At 39.8% G+C, this 18,938-nt stretch overlaps 1 protein-coding gene across 3 annotated transcripts in view; it reads right to left on the bottom strand.

The window, feature by feature from the left end:
- LOC125767622 (semaphorin-2A-like) overlaps nucleotides 1-18,938 on the bottom strand; it is a 94,408-nt gene that overhangs the window by 38,709 nt on the left and 36,761 nt on the right. For all 3 annotated transcript variants that reach the window (XM_049434399.1, XM_049434400.1, XM_049434401.1), the window contains one exon: nucleotides 3,217-3,304. In XM_049434399.1, the coding sequence (XP_049290356.1) occupies nucleotides 3,217-3,304 (88 nt within the window). The remainder of the gene's footprint in view (nucleotides 1-3,216; nucleotides 3,305-18,938) is intronic.

The raw sequence follows: 18,938 nt of genomic DNA, 5'->3' as shown, positions 1-18,938 counted from the left end.
AGAAACGGAAAGCTTTCAGAAAAGTGGTTGGTCTTGATGGCGGTGTTGTCGCTCCCGGTTTCACATGCAGGTGCTTTCTAACTGCAGATCAGTGGAACGACTTAATAGGATATGAGTTGTCTTTCACTTTCAATTTGCTTGCAGCTACAGTTTGCTTTTATCCCGAGAAGATGTGTAGGAGATGGTTTTGCTTAAGTTGTGTGCCTTCTTTTTTTTTTTGTTCAAGGCTAGAAAAGCGCACCAGCACCAGGTCGATGGTTGAAGCATGATAACAAAACATCCATCGGGACGAAAATACAAAATAACACTTTGATCCTGTTTCATTATGAAACGCACCGTATGCGTACCGAGCGTTGATGAAAACACATTTTAGAAAGCCCGTTCTGACACTATCCTGCTGAAACACTCCCCAAAGGACAATCGAATTAGAAGGTGCTTCTAAAAATGGATCGCTAACATCTAACTGCCAAAATGTACAGGCTGTGTACATCAAGCGCATCAGCTGCATCATTTCGCGCACACTAAAATCCTTCCAGCATAAAGCGCTTGCCCCTTCAGCATCCATTGTTTCAATGAACTTCGGGGCAGAGTTTGGGGAATTATTATGCTTAAGTGCTGTGGCCTTTAACCGCTCACAGAAACAAACACACATACACACAGAGTGAGCCCGGCGACGTCAACGTCATCAAGCACGGGTGAACAATGATGCCGATGGGAAGATAAATGCGGCCAAATAGCGATAGGCTGTGATGGCTGATGGAGAAAATTATTATCGGATTATCGCATAATCGCTTGCTTTTGTCATTTAAGCCCGGCAGCAGGACGGGCCATCGCTATCTACGCCGTGCCGAGACTGCATAAAATGGGTTAATTTTGATGGATAAATTTTGTGTACAGATGCAGTGTACCCATTTCACCGATTTTCGCTTTCGCCTGCATGTGACGGGTTTGGAAGCATGTTATCGTGACGTACTGCGCACGGTCGCCTTTGGGGTTGAAATTATGTCAAGGCGATGAGATAATGTGCTGATTCGTTTCATGTTAATCAACTTTCAATGTCGATAATTAAGGTCTTGAATGGTTTTGGGGCTGGCAGATTTACATGTGTGCAGTGATAAGCATGATGTAAGCTGATTCTAAGATGGTTGTTATGCAATTAGCGATATAAGTACGTATCGGTTGGGATTAGGTTAGGCAAATGTATAGTAATTGTTCTTATAAATTAAAGATGCAATCTGTAACGCTAGTGAAAAAATTATGTATTTGTACTATATCCTTGTTGGACAGCTTCGATTATTCGTAGCTCTTTTGATTTGAAATAAATGTCAAAAAATGTGTATCTTATCAAACATTACGTACTGAACGTAATTAAAATATGCAATCGTGGTGGCGTTGACAATGAAAGAGTTGAATTCGCAATAGGTCCAGGAACACTAGATGATTGAGTCTCGCTTTATACGGCCGAAACAGTTCATCATGAATCCAAAATATTCACCAGTTCATAAGTTCTTCAAGTTGAGCTGAAGTCTTTCATCTGAAATAAAGCTGTCCAGCTCATCTGTTGTTATTCTGGAGGTTAATGGTTTGTATAGGACTCGGCTATTCTGTTTAAGGGTAAAAAAAGTTACGGAAAGCCCTCTTGGCTTCTTGTGGTTGTAGTAACACAAGAAGAAGAAACTGATCGAGGAAAGCATTATATAGAACCTATACAGTTCCAGTACTCGCATTCGTCTCTGAGACATGGACTTTGCCCAAAACTGCCGAAACCATCTTAGCCGCGTTTGAGAAGACGATGCTCAGAACGATTTCTAAGCCCGTATGTGGACAATAGAGGAGCAACCATAAGGATGACCATTACGAGTTAAACGATTAACTCATTATCGTATAGCGAATTTAACTAGCCAGGCTCCCGTGGGCCGGTCATGTCGTTACAATGACATCTGACGATTCAGACCGTAAAGTCCGTTTAGGTCTTCCACGTGGGCAGAGGAGACGTGGTAGGTTCTAACAGAGATAAAGTGATGGAGTTAATACGTCCTTCAAAAAGACCAAGAAGACGAATTGGCAGAACCTGCTCTTTGATACAATTTGATATAAAGGTCTGCAAGCTCGTGTAGTATACAGCAGGGACCTCAAACTTTTATGTGTTGGTCAGCTACTCCTAGTCTTTAGTAGTTGGTAGCTATTCCTAGTAGCATAGAGCAGGTCGAATCATTATTTTGGTACGCAAATACGCTGCAGGTTTCAGGACCTGCCTTAACGCAGCTAAGACGCAGGAAATAATATAGTTTCATGAGAAAAACTTAGAGAAGCAGCTAAGTTCTGCGATGAAGGTTGAAAGTATTTCTTATCAATTGGGTAAATTGATGACATCTTGATCTTTGAAAGATCTTTATAAATATTTTGCTTTCTCGTTCGTAGTCTTTGTGAGCTCGTTAGCCAATGTTGGTAGCAATCGCTTTCAGGTCTAGCTGTCTAGACGGACTGATATGAGGGTTTTCCCATTTTCATTGATAAACAACCGTGACAAATCCTGGTTTTATTAAGTTGATGATTTTCATAATTCTATCATGCTTGATCTATTTTATCCAATCAGTCCAATCAGACTTAGAGATATTCATATACTTTACCGTTTCTTTATGAACTAATGCATTTCGGTTTGAAAAAACAATATCGTTTACATAATGCTAACCTGTGATGGAGTAGGGGTAGGACTTATCGTCATTATCTTTCAGCTAAACCACTAGATTCAAATGAAGTTCAATAATATACTGTATTGATTATTCATATGATCAGCTACTATTCGTTCTCAATTTGATCAAAAGCTTCAATGCCCATTTCAATTCAAGAAAGTCTTTAACTCCATACACCATCGATGTAAATGCCGCCGATAGATGCATTTCAAATTCCAAACACATTCACCAAACATCCATGTCATCGTAAGTCATTTGCGAACAAATTAACAACCGAAACCATTTATCACAGATCACGTCGACATCCATCTATTCGCATTGTCGACCGTACAAGTTCCTGCCCGTTCCCTTGCTTCTTACGATTCCACCAACTTTACAGCTCGATTCTTGTGTCTGATTGGCCGGGATTCGATTTATTCCCAGCTAATCCTGCGATAAAAATCAAACAATAATCAACCGCCCTTGCGTCTCGTAACAGTCGGCAAACGGCAAAGCTTCAACTGTTGCACGGTCGTATACTTACATGGCACCGACGTACAGCGTGTCCCGGTCCTCATCCATGTAGAATGTTCGGTAGTAGAATTTGCCGCACTGGAACTCCCGTACGTGATCTGCAAGCAGGAAAGAAGAATAGAAGGATGATAGAATAAAGCACACACACACACATACACAAATATCACATATACAGTTTTAAGACAAAAGCACTGGGAGACACTGGCACTAGAATGGAATGGATTGTTGTTTTTTTTCCTCCTGTTTTCACTTCTCCGGACCAAATTATCGTGGACAAAAAGGCAACGGTCCGGAATGGGGCTTTTTGGGAAATGGTGGGGCTAAAATAAAGCACGAACGCAGTTTGAGACAAGGGCATCTTTCGAGCGGAGAGAAAATACGACAGGACTGGCTTTGTTTGGGATTTGGCGTTGCTTTGTTTTCGGGTTAGGATTTAAAGGCTGCCAGGGATTTCATTTCCGTTTTTTCGTCTGTTTTCGGTTGGTGTGTGTGTGTGTTTTTTTTTGCTTGTTAAGATTTTTGGTAAATCTGTATCTGTATGTATGTGTGTGTGTTTGTTTGTTGTATCCATTTGCATCCATCCAGCATAAGCTTTTCTGTGTACGTTTGCCTGTAGCGTATTGTACGTGTGCATAAGCTACTGTTTGCCAGCCTCCATCATCTCCATCTCGTGAATGGTTACAGTTTTGTTCGAGCTTCAAAAAGGAGTGTGAAAGAGAGCAAATCTTTACCAGAAAAGCACCCAAATCTGTTGCAAAGAAACCGAAGGAACTTAGAACGAAACAAAAGCTCGCGCACACACACACACACGCCTCAACAGAGAAAGGCGAAACAACGAATGGCAGAAAAGCGAAGAAATATTTGATTTTCCATGCAAATGTATTCATTCAACCAACGTTTTATGCTACTTTTTGTCGTTTAAGCAATGGTACCGAGGGAAGAAGAAAGAAAGTGGGTGGACGTTTGCATCTCACCTATATAGCTGGCCGTGTCCCTTACCTTCCCTCGCCAAACAGTTTCGGTAATGGTCTGTATGTTTACATTCTGTCTGCACGAGGCCATGCGTTTTGCGGAGCAGCATTTCGAGACTGCATCAAGGGAGAAAAGCCGTCGTACATTTGATCGTCTGCGGAGGAAAAAGGCAAGGCTCAGGGAAAAAGTGGAAAATCGGTCGAATTGATGCAAAAAAAAAACATCCAAAAAACACGCCGCTACATTCCAAGCACAACCAACGGAACGTGAGCGAAAGTGAACCTATTTTTGATTCGATTGCTTGAACGCATTTTTATGCTCGGTCGGACGGACCCTAGGCAAAGCATTTTGGATTTGCTGTTTCAGTTTTCTTTTTTTTTTTCTTCATTTCTTTAGCCTCCCTCCTTTTTAGTACTATCAGGCACGTTTTTTGGAAGCTTGCACTCGTTTTTGGCAAGCACTTTGTGACCCAATGAATATATTGGGTTTATCTAAATGATCGATATGCGCGCCATGGTGAGTATTGCGTTACGGGCAGCTTGTACATTGCTAAGGATTGCAATGGAAGTAAAATAAAGTATGAATACAAAAAAAGGAAAATCAGCAAACAGAACGAACCAGCTTCAAATCGATGGATAAAGCAGAGTGAAAAGCGAATGTATGCAAAACTGCGTACCATAAATACAGCCTTGATGGATGAATGTTTGAGAGCGTTTATTTAATGCTTGAATGTTTTCTTTTTATTCTATCCGATTTTGGCAAATACCTTTCTCGAGTGGACTGGTCGGAGGATTCCTTTTTTTGTGTTTTGCTTCTGCTTCGAACAACGAGCTCAATTGAATACAGTTTTGAATTTTGCGCTTGGTTGACGGATGATTTTCATTTGCGTTTTTTTTTTGGGTAATTTTCGGGTCGGTAAAATTAGGTAAAAATGATTGGAACGATCAAGCGAGAACGTAAATTTAAATTGATTTTGTCGAACACTCAAACACGGTCAACATTCAAATATTGTTATCATATTACCTGTGCAATATGGTTTCGCTTTAATTAAAAAAAAAATCGAGAGTTGATTGATATACTTGGTTATTTTAAATTGATAATTGACTGATTGACATTAATAAACTTTTTATATTTTTCATGGTACTTGCAGAAACAAAAATGTGTTTTAGGATTTATAAATATGAAAACTTGAGAAAAAAAAAGTTTTAAAAAATTTTATCATTTTAATTTGTATTAATCTTCAAACATTTTTGATGTAAAATGCTGCAACCATTTTATCGCTTTTTGAGTCTTTTCCAGTGAATCAAACATATTTTATTTAGCAAAATCGTTAAAACAATAAAGTTTTCAAGTAACATTTTTTTCTCTGTTGTGTATATAGTCCCTTCATTAAATTTTATTTCAATACCTTCTTACCATACCAAAACACTCTAAAATTACCATTCTCAGATAGCTACGAACAGGGCAATAAAAATGCTTTTAACAACAACCCAACTTTCAAAGTGTTTCCAATCGAGCAAAAATTCCTTCCTTCTCCGTTCGTTGTTGGTAGCAAAATCAGGTGATGAAAATGCTTTATTTCAATCGTTTTGGCCCCACCCATTCGCTTGCACCGGATATCTACCCAATCTCGAGGTGCGTAAAACTTTCAGCAACTTTCAGCAATTCGATTTTCAGGCACGGCATGATCACGTACCATTCTGGAAAGCGTTTTTTTTCGTTTATTTTTCGAGCGCATTTGGTTCGATTTTCATATTTTTATAATTTAATACCCACATCCGTACGGACGACTGCTAAAAGCTACCCGGACGATGGATTCTACCCAAAATGGCAAGATAAGCAACAGGACAGGAGTGATCGATCCGTGCGATAGGGTAACGACGAGGGAAAAATAAATTATTTCACAGTAAAACATCACAACGAACCGCTGCCAACTTGCCACTCATCGGCCTTTTTAGCAAGTTGATGGACTGTTCCAGTCCCTACGGTGGTGGTGCCGCCAGATCGAACAAGAAGCTCAACGAAAGCTAATACGCAATATGGAACCCGCGGGAACATCACGGCGAATTCCACGCAATGCGGGAGCTTCTCGTCAACAATTTATTGCACCACCACGCTATACCGTACGGTAGCCAAAAATTCCGCCAGTTTGAAGCTATCATTTTATTTTTTATTTTGCACTAAAACGGTTTTAAGCGTCAAATCCCTGAAGGACTCTAGTGCCAACAGTTGGAACTGTTCACTGTGTAGGGAAAAGTTCACATATTGAATCGGATATATTCGATTCAAACGATGGTCCAAGAAATGGAACACACATGAGAGCCGATTTTCACATATGAGGGCCGAACTTTTGATATTGTCTTTGGTGGTATTGAGTTGTTATTTGGTACAAAAAAAATCTGTTGTATGTGAAACTTTGGTTTACAAAAAAGTAATCAGATAAAATGGTGGACAATTCTGGGAAAACAAGTGGGGATATATAAAAATATTTTGACCACATTAGGGAAATAAAAGTGATGTTAACATTGGTTAGCAATTTTCCACTCATCCGCTTTCAAACAAGTTCAAAATCAAAGGTCAATTTCAATGTTGACACGATGATCTTGAAATATTTTAGTTCCTGTTATAATTATGTGCTTGGCACAATTACTAGTTATTAGTGAAGAAGTGTAACCTTTCATTCGGTTTAGAATTGCGCGTAAAAGACTTACAAGAGCTAGAATTGAAGTATTCATATTCCATAAGTAAAGTTTACTTACTAAGTGACCTTACAGGTCACGCCGGCCATTTCTGGCTTACTAGACTTATTTTTACCATGTAGCCGGATAATCAGTCCTTGCTACGGGGAGACGGTCCGGATCGGATTTGAACCCCAGTCCTGCCGCGTGGGCCGGCGTCGTTTATCACATACACCACCGGGCCGCCCCTAAATGGCATTAATTAAGTATTTCAATTACCAAAATCTCAATTTTTTTTAATTTTCATAGAAATACCATATTCTCCATATTCCAGTTTCAAAGTGTTCTGGCAAGACCCAAACAGTTAACGTGGTAAAAGTCAACATCAAGTAAATCGATCGTGAATGTCAAGTGGCGTCCAGCAACACGCGTACGGTGCAAAAGTTCATGATCATTTGTCTCAATTGAGGTGACGGTTATACTTTGAACCGGGAGGTAAAGAAAACACGCCCTGCCCAAAGGTACGAACCCCGGGTCGATGCTTCCGATGAAGATGATGTTTATCGATGTTCAACATGAAGCTCTTTTTCTGCCCTACCGCAACCCTGGTTCCGCACCCATTTCAATTCCGTAAAACCATAGAACATATTCACCCACCAAGACACATCGAAACGGATGGATCATTTTGACTGGGTGCTGTCACACCTGAGCACCCTGATATAGACTTGAAGTTTCCAGCTTGACCTCGTTTCAGGGCTTCCCATTGCGATGGGTTCGTGCACTAGGAAACTGTTTCCTTTCCCAGCCAATTGATCATCGCCGAGAAGGAGTTGTCTGCCATCCATTCAACTCTGCCACCTGCATCCTTCCACTTGCCGGGTACACTGGAGACCATCAAACCAGCGCATAAATCAACTCCATTTCAATAGATTCCCCATTAATCATTTTCCAATTGCGGTTTTGGAACCGTGTACGGTGTGCGCATTGCCGTTACCGAGAGCGGGCCCGTTGTATGGCTTTTGTTCGAGTGTATCGCCACGCGCGTAATGGAGTGATGTGGTGCGGCATGTACGGATCGTGACTGAAATCTGTTAACAAAACACCTCCATCACGTGAGAAAGGAAACGGGGAAGTGAGCGTGCCATGGCCCATCACATCATCGACCGTTGCTCTGAACCGCCGTAGCTCTGGTGCACGTTTGGGGGGACCGATGTGCGAATCGATTCCGTGTCACATTTTTATGCTTGATGAAGATAAAATAAATGGTGCTGAATAAATCACACATCCGGCGTCTAATTATAGGCAGCAGCAATGGTAACCACCACCGGAGATAGCACCCGGATGTTCCTTTTTTGTGTATTGTTCTTCTGTCTCGCACTGTTATGACATTGGCACTTGCTCCCTGGAACGGCGCAGCAAACGATGCTATCAGCGGGAATTGGTGTAGTAGCGCAAAAAAAAACAAGTGACTCAAAACCCCTTCGCTAACGAAATGGTCTACACCCTTTGTCCCACTTCCCGGCAATCAATCGGCGGGAAGCTTCCAATTCCATCGAACAGTCTCTAAATGGAGGCGCCTGGTAGCTGATGTGGAATGTCTTTTTTCGACGAAGCCTGAGTTTATTGGTGCGTTTGGGGGATGGTTGAGTAGCGAAAGAGGAAAGGAAAAAGAATAAAAGAAAAACGCTTTTTTCATCAAAGGATCTATCTTCCCAACCTTCTAGCTACTTTCTCCCACCAATTCTCATAAGGAACATGTCGGAACGAACGTAAACCAAGAGACGCATAAATCTTATTGGCAGTTCACAAATGGTCCCAGCCACGGAGCGTGTCGGCGCTTCTTCTATTTTTTTTTTCTACCCTTTCCGAGCGCCGGCCAGAAAACGAACGCACCCAGCAAGGATTGTTCCATTCCCTTCCTATCAGTACGATTTAGTTTAACATTAGGTTACACATGTACCATAAGGATCTCGTCGTTCGTTTTTGCAGCCGAAAAGGTTGTGCAAGGTGCCAAGGAAAATATTGAGAAGGCTTATCCGGAAGAGATGTTTCCACTTTCCGGTGTGGGTTTTTGCCGAGGTAAAATTGAAGGCAGTGAAATTGTCTGACAGGCAGAAGCAGGCCTTTGCATGCGGAGCGTAAAATAATGCCAAGGCAGAGAAGAATTGCTTCCCTGTTGGAATAGATTTTTTGTGGTTGTTTTCTGAGGATTTTTTTTTTCTTTCTTTAGTTTAGCGTAAAAATGTTTTAAAATTAGCATTTATAAAATCGTATCGAATATTAGCTATTTTTGTAAGCGAATTTAGTATCAATCAATAAAATAATCTTCAAAGTTCAAATTTTCTTTCAAAAATAGTATTCAGCTAATAAGGACATGCATATCATAGTAGTATTCAAGTAAAAATTGCGAAGCATATCAAATCTCTCCGAGACAATATTTACAGTCCGTAAAGAGCAAAACTATTTCAATAAATTTCGGTCGAGTCGGTTGACTGCACACTTTGCTTTGAAGGGGTGTTTCGATCTTGATGCCGGTTATCCTCCTGTGTTCTTCATCCACCACATTGTTCCGGTGGCTGGTTGCAGATTTTTTTTTATCGTAGTTTTTTAGACTCCCTTTTTAGTCGTGTGGAACACACTTTCAGTCCGAAACAAAAACAAATCTTCTAAGACTTTTTATCGAGACGGGAAACGATGAAAAACAGGAACCTTTCTTCAACGGCATGATTGCCTCTTAACCTTCTGAAACAGAGCAAAAACTCATTCGCAAATGGGTAATTGCAATAAAAATAGTCTACCGTGCATTTTAGGAGCGGGGATAACGTGAAAGAACACTTTACCAGTCGAATAAAAAAGTTGGTGCACATAAAACACTAGCTGAAATGGTCCGCAACGTGTTCCCGATATAGCTATTTGGATACTGTTCGAATGACTTATGTGATGTCTTTCCTTTCATTCAGCTACGGGCACAGCAATTGCGATAGATAATTTTTGGGTTGCGTATCCTCTCGTTTGGATTTTTCGTTACATAATTTTCACCAACTCCTTAATGTATCGGCGCCGGGTAACCGACCATCTTGAGTTGTGTAATGAATAACACATCACCGGTTAGTTATCTGGGACGGTTTTTTCGCGATCGATCCTCACTGTTGTGATGTGATAAATCTTCACACACCGTGTGACCATCCTGACCAACGACCCCGGGGTGCAATGTTCGCGCAGAAAACCAATATCCATTACTCACCTTTATTACACCGAGAAAAGTTTGCTGGCCAAAATCGCCCACCCCATCAACGCCCCATTTCTAGTGGTTGCTTAGCACACGGTGAACCATTAAAACGTTACCTGCCGCTACCGGATGGTATCGAATGGAGCACACCACAGCGAAGAGATTTGTGATCGACGATGCTAATCATACGAAATTAGTTCTTCCATAGGTTATCTATATTTGTTACGCACCGAATGAGTGTTAGGATGTATCAATCAAGAGAAGGCAAAAAGAAGAATCAAGCCCAAAAGCAAAGAACAACGTACGGCGCAGAAACTCGTGATTAGTCCACGCTTGGTTGGGTCATGCTTTTGCCTTTGATATTGTCCGACCTCTAGCAAAAGAAAGAAAAAATGCACACAAAAGAAACATTCCGCACAACCTTACTTCCTTCCTGATTATTGGTTCGCACCAACAGTGAACAACCAATCTTTTTCCTTTTCACTGTCGAAATCACGCGACTCCATTACGGTCATCTTCGACAGGCAACGCAGCGTTAACGCATAAATCACCTTCCGATGCAATAACTCTATTAACTGGCCTTTCCGTCACACACAGAAATACACACCGACTATTTCGTCGATCCTTTTTTTTCGAACGAGAGCATTATTATTGCACAAGAGTACATTCGTTCGAGGTTTGCTGTTACGCTGTGCCTCCTGCCAGCGTTGTGCTAGTGAGCTTTCCCAGTGTGTTAAAGCGCCACGGTACGGGATTACATGGTGGTAACAGAGGAAAGACTGGCTACAATGTTGCTCTTTTCCTTTTGTGCGCCATTTTTTTTTTTGCTGAAAGCTCCATGCAATCACCAACGCAGCAGGAAGGAATGGCCTTGGTTTTTTCGGGAAATTGTTTAACCATTTTCGCGCACAGTGATGAAAGCACTTAAAGGGAGAGTTGGTCATAAATCATTGCAAAACGGAAGGGACGTGGCCAAGTTTTCCTGTGCATGCTTTGTGCCGTTGTGTTATCAGTAACTTTACTTTTTAGAAAAGCTTTTTTCTGCCTGCATAACGAAGCAAAGTAGAAATTTAAAAGAATAACAAATTTTGGAACAATGATTGTCATTCAGAAAGTTTTAATTCAATAAATAAAAACAATATATTTCACAGTAGTACTAAACATTATACATGATTTACACATTTTTAAGCCATGAATTTCATTAATTACATAACAAAAATAAATGCACAATTGTACTTAATCCATATCACTGCACTATTTACTGTACGGATCTACCTATTTACGTTATGCCTAAATAAATGCAATGTGCAAAACAAACTAGTAAACTATTCTTCTTAACTGATATGATTATCAATTTAAGAATAAATACTTTCATGAAAAGCACATTAAAAATAAAAGCAAACGATAAATATCTGAGCATATTTAACAAGCCGCGAAAGTATTATTTTCATAAACAATATAGTTTAAAAGATCATTTTCCTAGTCAATGATTTTACTTCTTTCTCATCGCGTTGTGAAAAAAAACAAACTCTTGTACAGGTGCAACTACCTGGCTGGCCCATTTCATCTGTCACCGATTAAATGCAATCGTGAAATGCCTTCCATAAAATAAATTGCACCAAGATGTTTACCGGCTACCTTCAACATAACCGGGTAGCGATCGTAACCTGTCATTTTACATTTCCACTGCTGAATCCATTTTCACTTCTCTTTATTTGTGCTTCTCACGGGAAGTGCACATTCGGGAAAATTAAAAACCAACCCATCGTGGCAGCAAGCAACAAGAATGGCTACGATGGCACGCAGGACGGGGGAAGAAAGGGTAAATAAATAAAATAATGCCAGCAAAAGCCATACGCGACTCGGCAGCGGTTGCATCCTTAGCTGCAGTTAGCTAGTCGGTGCGAGCCCGACGATGAATGCTGCACCGGCAATCGGCCCTTAGGGATGATTCCTCCCAGAGGAAAAGTGATTGTAATGTATATCCTAAAACGATCGTAACACTGATCGTACCACTCTTCTTTTTTTGTAAAGTGTGTACATTTCTGTTTGCCAACAGCACGACGTAATGTTACCCAATTCACACAGCAGGGCAGCACACGAAAGGACGTACCTTTCCCGTTACAGTTTCGGTTGGTTTCGTGCAACAAACTAACAGCCTTCGTCATGGAACCAAAAACGCTTCGTTTTGTTCACTTCGTTTGTGGAAATGCAGCTGCACTACGCTACGAATTATTGGGCAGCCACGGTACGGTTTTTCACAGAGGAAAAACGGAGCCAAAGCAAGCTGCTCAGGATATGTTCTGACAATGGTTCCGACTTCCAACCGCCAACTGTCACGCTGGCTTTGCAATAATGGGGAATGGGTTTGTGGAGAAAAAAAGCCCTAGCGGCAGAAGAACAGGAAACATTAGAAACGTAGAAGCAAAACCTTGTGCTCAAACACATCCCGCAGGAAAAATAACAGCTCCACTTTAGTAGCAGTAGGAAGTAGCGAACGGTAGCAAGCGACTGCAAAGAATGAGTGCCTGACACGCAAACTTTTGCAAACTTCACCAAAATGGTGGTCGCTGCCGCCGTTATCCTGTTAAACAACACCACTTGTTAGAGAAGACCTTTTCCGCCCAACTTCAGACCACGGACCGTGGTGCATATAGTGCGTTTCTGACCAGAACCAGCAACCAGCGTGAAGTTTACATCCACCAGTACTAACTGGCTACTGCGGGTCACTGCGTCATTAGGAAAATTAAAATTCGTTCCATTGGGTGTGCATTTTTTTTTGCCCTGAGCGAAACCTCAGAAAGATACCTCAAGAACAAGTTGCTTCCAATCATCCCTTTTTGGCGCCGGAACGGTGAGTGAAATCGGGCATGGTGGGAAAACGGAAAGGTGACAGCAACCCGTTAATTAAATTGTTGATCGTTCCTGTCCGTTAATTGTCTGTTGAATAAATAATCGTTCTAAACGACCACAACAGCATCGTGTACGATCCTGAAACAGGCAGGGGAGATAAGGTGGACCATGAAAACAGGAGTTGAAACAGAAGCAAATAGAAAAAAAACGGAAACAACCCACCAACAGCGCCTGTCTTCTTGGTGGGTGACATTTACAAGAAATAATACGCTGCACGATCGTTCCACGCGATGTCGCGCGCGTAGACTATTTAGTAGTTGGTTTAATAATTCAACCTTTCGCCCGGCTTTTCCAAACTGGCCAAAGACAGCGCCATTGGGTATCACCCCTCCTCCACCGAAACAGCCACACCACACTGCGGCTGGATTAGTTGAGCTGTCATTTTGTAACTTGAAACTCCTTTCCTGGGCCATTTCGGAAAACTCGTCCGACGGGTGAAGCGGGAATGTTGCCCGGGGGACGGACTACAAATGATGGACTATGAATTTTTGAACGGTTTTCTTCCTTTTGCTTCGTGTTTTGTGTCAGCGGGTTAGTGGTGTATAATTTGTTGCATTGAACGCAGCGGCCGTTCAGTGGTGCAATTTTGTTGTCCGGTCTGTGCGTTGCATCCAAAATGCAGTTGGTGAGAGTGAGAGCGAGTGCAAAAGCTGTGTACCTAGTAATCATTGGATAACTATCGTCTTCCTGACTTCAAAAGTGTTTGTGTTGTTTTGTACCTCAGCAGTTTCAGCTTTCAGTCGACATTGTTTAAAGTTATGCTGGAGTTTTTGGAATTTATAAAATTTTGAAAAGGTGTTCAATAATCGTTCAATTCCTTCTATTTGAATACCTTTGTTACAAAGGGAATAATATTTAATGGAATGAACAAAATGTTGTGTGCTTGTTTTTAAAATTTAATAAATTCTTGAAATTATAAGTTTGACTAATACCCTAACAAATAAGAAAAATACATCTGATTTCGTCTTTTCAAATTGAAGGCTAGTAGTAAACGAAGTACTTCGAATGTATAAAATATTTCATTGCAAAAACACAACCATGAATATAGAACCATTTCCACCTCGAGCTACCGACCAGTACGGACGTGTTTTGCTTCGGGTATTGATCAGATTAAAAGGGAATAATTAACAAGTATTAGTGACAACTGTATTACACGTATTGGAGACGACCAGAAAGCGATCACCTTCTCGGTCCAGCGACATGGACCGAGTCAAAAAACAACGAGGTAGGCCTCGTAAAGCCTCCCTGGATTTGGGAAACGTGAATAACATTGCAGCGGTGCCAACCTGCAACGAATACGAGCTCCTCAGTGATACCGAAGAAATCCCGCGCAACGCGACCACAGTCAAACCACGTAAAGTGGACCGCGTCCCACCGATCATTGTATGCGGTACATCAGTAGGAGATGTACATCGTAAAATTACATCTGTTAGTGTCGTGCATTACACCACAAATATTACTACAAAAGGGATAGTAGTTACTACAACAAACACCGCGGACTTCCGTAAAGTGGTAGAGGAATTCAAACGCACGAGCACGCAATTTTACACACATTTGCTGAACGAAGAGAAAACGACAAAGATTGTCCTGTTTGGCTTACCCGACTACCCAATCGAAGACATTCAATCTTACCTAGAAGAGTTAAATGTAAAACCACAGGCAATTAAAAAACTTCATATTAAAAAAAAGAAGTTCGATGATCAAATGTTATATTTGCTCCACTTCCCCAAAGGGTCTGTAACCCTCAGTGAACTAAGAAACATTCGTGCAGTGAACCATCATCGCGTTTACTTTGAATATTACGCTTCATCAAACGGACCGATCCAGTGCAAAAATTGCCAGAAGTTTGGACATGGCGATGCAAATTGCCACCTTAAACCCGTGTGCGTCAAATGTGCCGGTACGCACATTTCGAAATCGTGTCCATTGAGCCTAACGACCACAAGTCCGGATGGTAAGATTACACCTTCTAAGCTACGCTGTGCGAACTGCGGTGACCACCACACTGCCAATTTCCAAGGGTGTCCAACACGAGCAACGGTTAGTAGAACTAAAACTATTAGACCAAAAACAGCCCAATTTAGTTTCGAGCAAACTAACTTCCCGTGCTTGGAAAAAGTTCCAAAGCCTATACCGCATGCTATGAATTACAGCAATGCCCTGAAGACCCAAACTCAAACCCGACAGTTTGACCTCAACATCGATCTAAGCGAAATAGGGCAGATAGTAGAAGATGTGTACATCAATCTGAGCAAGTGTAGCTCAAAAAAAGACCTAATATCTGTAATTGTACAGATAACTGCTAAGTATTGTTTTCCAAATGGGAAATAAGGTGAAGCTTAAAGTCTTATATTGGAATGCTAATGGTATTCTAAACAAAAGTATTGAACTATTTAATTTCTTAAAATCAAAAAAAATTGACATTGCTGCGATAAGTGAAACTTTTTTGAAACCAAATATACGTTTTTCACACCCAGATTTCAAAATACTAAGGTTAGATAGGTACCCGGGAGAAAAAGGTGGGGTTGCAATAATAATTTGTAAGAAAATTAACTGTGTTGCACTTAAACTACCTAAATTAACAATAATCGAAGCGATAGGAATATCCGTACCAACAGATCGAGGCTTAATTAATATTGTGTCAATTTACAACCCAGGTGGCAACACTGATACTTATAGCTTTAGACATGACATCAGAGCTCTGAGCAATATTCGTGATAGTTATGTAATTTGCGGCGACTTTAATGCCCGACATCAGCTTTGGAATTGCGTAAGGTCCAACAGGATGGGTAAAACCCTCTTTGAAGAAATTCAAAAAAGGAATTTTATCATCCTAAACCCTGTAAACCCAACATACGTCCCAAATGATCCAAATCGCTCTCCCTCTATTTTAGACCTGGTTATGACAAATGGTCTTCATGAATTATCAGAACCTAAGGTGTTCACCAACTTTGACTCCGATCACCTACCTGTATATTTCGAAATAACGACTAACAGCATAAATACTAGAACATCACAAGGCATACCAAATTACGCTATGGCAAATTGGTCTGGTTATCAAACATTCATTGATAGCAGACTACATTTAACCGAACTTAATTTAAATAATATTAAACACGAATCTCAAATCGACATTATGATAAATTACTTGACCGGTACAATCAACATAGCCCACAACAAATATGTTCCATTAAGCATTCCTGACAAATACAGAATAATCCTTCCGACCTACATATTGTCCAAAATCAAAAAAAGAAACATAGTTAGGCGTCAATGGCAAAGAGATAGGCGCAACTTAACCCTGAAAACATATTATAATAGAATGACCGAGGAAATTAAATATGACATAAAACTAATTCGAAACTCAGCATGGGCGGAAAACCTTAAGAAAATGAATGTCGGACCACAGAACACTAGGCTATGGAAATTCATCAAAATTATGAAAGGCAATTCGATGAACTTACCTTCTCTGAAGCAAAACAATAACCTACTATCAACTGATAACGAAAAAGGTGAAGCACTTAAAAAACAATTTCAAAAAGCTAATAATACTACCTATAATGATGTCAGCTCTTTAAACAACAAGGTTGAAAATGTAGTAAGCAAATTCTTAAGATATTATAAAACACACACTAACAATGATGCAAGAATCACTTACAAACCTAAACAAATTAAAAAGATAATATCTAACCTTAAAACAAAAAAATCAAAAGGACTTGATCTTGTAAATAATCGTTCGTTAAAAAAGTTGCCTAAAAAGGGTATTATATATCTAACATTCATATTTAACTGTTGTGCCAAACTCAATTACTTTCCCACGGCTTGGAAAAAAGCTAAACTTATCCCAATTGCCAAACCTAACAAAGATCCTAGCAAACCCGATAGTTATAGACCCATCAGTTTATTAAGCTGTCTTGGCAAAATCCTTGAAAAATTATTAGAAAAACAAATAACGAATCATGTATATAAAAACAACATACTGCCCCAATACCAGTTCGGTTTTCAACGAGGACTTTCAACCATCAACCAATTACAAAGGCTTACTAACACTATAAGGTCAAATCGTAACATAAAAAAATCAACAGGCCTAGTATTATTAGACCTGGAAAAAGCATTTGACACAGTTTGGCACCGTGGTATGATATACAAATTAATTAGCTTGAATTTTCCACCCAAAACAATCTTAATGATACATTCTTTTCTTAATAACCGCACATGCTCAGTAAATATAAACTCCAACTTTTCCGAACCATTTACGCCGCTAGCTGGGGTACCACAAGGGAGCGTATTATCCCCGATATTATTCAACATCTATACAGCTGACATCCCCAAAATGACATCAACAAAAAGATATGCCTTTGCTGATGATTTTGCCATTAGTTCTTCTGCCAGACGTCCTACTACTGTTATTAACAATTTAAATAGAGGAATAGCTAAATATGCTACATACTGCAAAAAATGGAAGCTAAAAATAAATGATAACAAGACTGAGGCCATATATTTTACGAGATGCACTAGCGCTAATAAGATTCCAAATTGTAAATTGAAGATAAATAACACGGATATTGCTTGGAGCAATGATGTAAAATACCTAGGTGTCACGTTAGACAAACGTTTAACATTCAAAAGACACATTGAAATCAAATTAAACTCCGGGGAAAAAGTACTAAGATCAATTTATTGCTTTATAAACAGAAAGTCTAAGTTAAGTTTAAGAAACCAAATATTGCTATATAAAACCGTCGTAAGACCAGTTGTGCTTTATGCGTCACCCGTCTGGGCAAACAGTGCAGCGAGCCATATTAAAAAATTGCAAGTGCAACAAAACAAATGTCTGAAGCGTATATTGAACTTACCTCCTTGGCATAGTACATCGGACATACACACAAAAACGAAATTACCATACATCACCGAATTCATCACAAAAACTCTGAACTCATATAAAGAAAAATGTACTACTAGCCCTTTAAGAATAGTAAATAGACTAAATTTATGATATGACAGTAGTTAAGTTACAGGAATATAAAACTATTTTAAATAATGATAATAAGTAGGGAATAAGCTAATTTCTAAAAACAAAACAATCCTGGGTTTTTTTGTCAATTTTTCCCTATGGTAAAACTCAAAAATCTATAGTCAACGTCTCAAAAATGTTAATGATAAATACAGATTAATAATTATTGTGTTAAGGTTAGAAAACTAAAAACCGGTATCAATATGAATTTAAAAATGAAAACTAGCATTAGCAATGAAATAAACAATATACAATACATACATACATACAATATAGAACCATGAATTCTAGAACCTACGGATATTAATCAATCTTGAGATATGGTATGAAGTCCTCAAAAGTACATAATTTTAAGAATTAATTCACGATTAAAACTACTTTTTAACATCACATACTGATTCTTAAAATGTTTATTCTGCATAAAAATTTTCAAAAATTTTACATTAACAAAATGTTTACTCGATTGGCATCATACTCAAATGAGCCTCGTTTGGAAGTACTTGACCAGTACCAACACCCATTTACGGGGTAAACCACTTGACTTCCTTCCACTTAATCATACGTTCGCACCATCTACGAAATCCATTTTCAATTGCTGTAAATGTCACGCTAAATTCCCATTCGCTGCGATTTGAGAATTTGTGACCATGCATTTTACGAGCTATCCGTTTACGATGAATTGGACGATAGAAGTAACTCCGGTTGTACGCCATTGCCAACATCCCCAGTGCTGCATGTCCAACCAGTGCAAACACAATGCACAATTGTTACAATGGCATGCAATTGAAGAATCAGAAAATGCACTCACTCACACACCCAAACACGTACTATGCACAAAGCTCGTACGACGTAAAAAGACGGGACAGCAAATAGTAGGGAAGCTTTCGCATTCCCTGTTCCGTGTTTTTATTGCAACTAATTGCTGC

This window comes from Anopheles funestus, chromosome 3RL (assembly GCF_943734845.2).
Source record: "Anopheles funestus chromosome 3RL, idAnoFuneDA-416_04, whole genome shotgun sequence".
In the NCBI taxonomy this organism is placed as follows: Eukaryota; Metazoa; Arthropoda; class Insecta; order Diptera; family Culicidae; genus Anopheles; species Anopheles funestus.
Note: the sequence above shows the minus strand (reverse complement) of the source record. Positions and strands in the feature narration are given on the sequence as shown.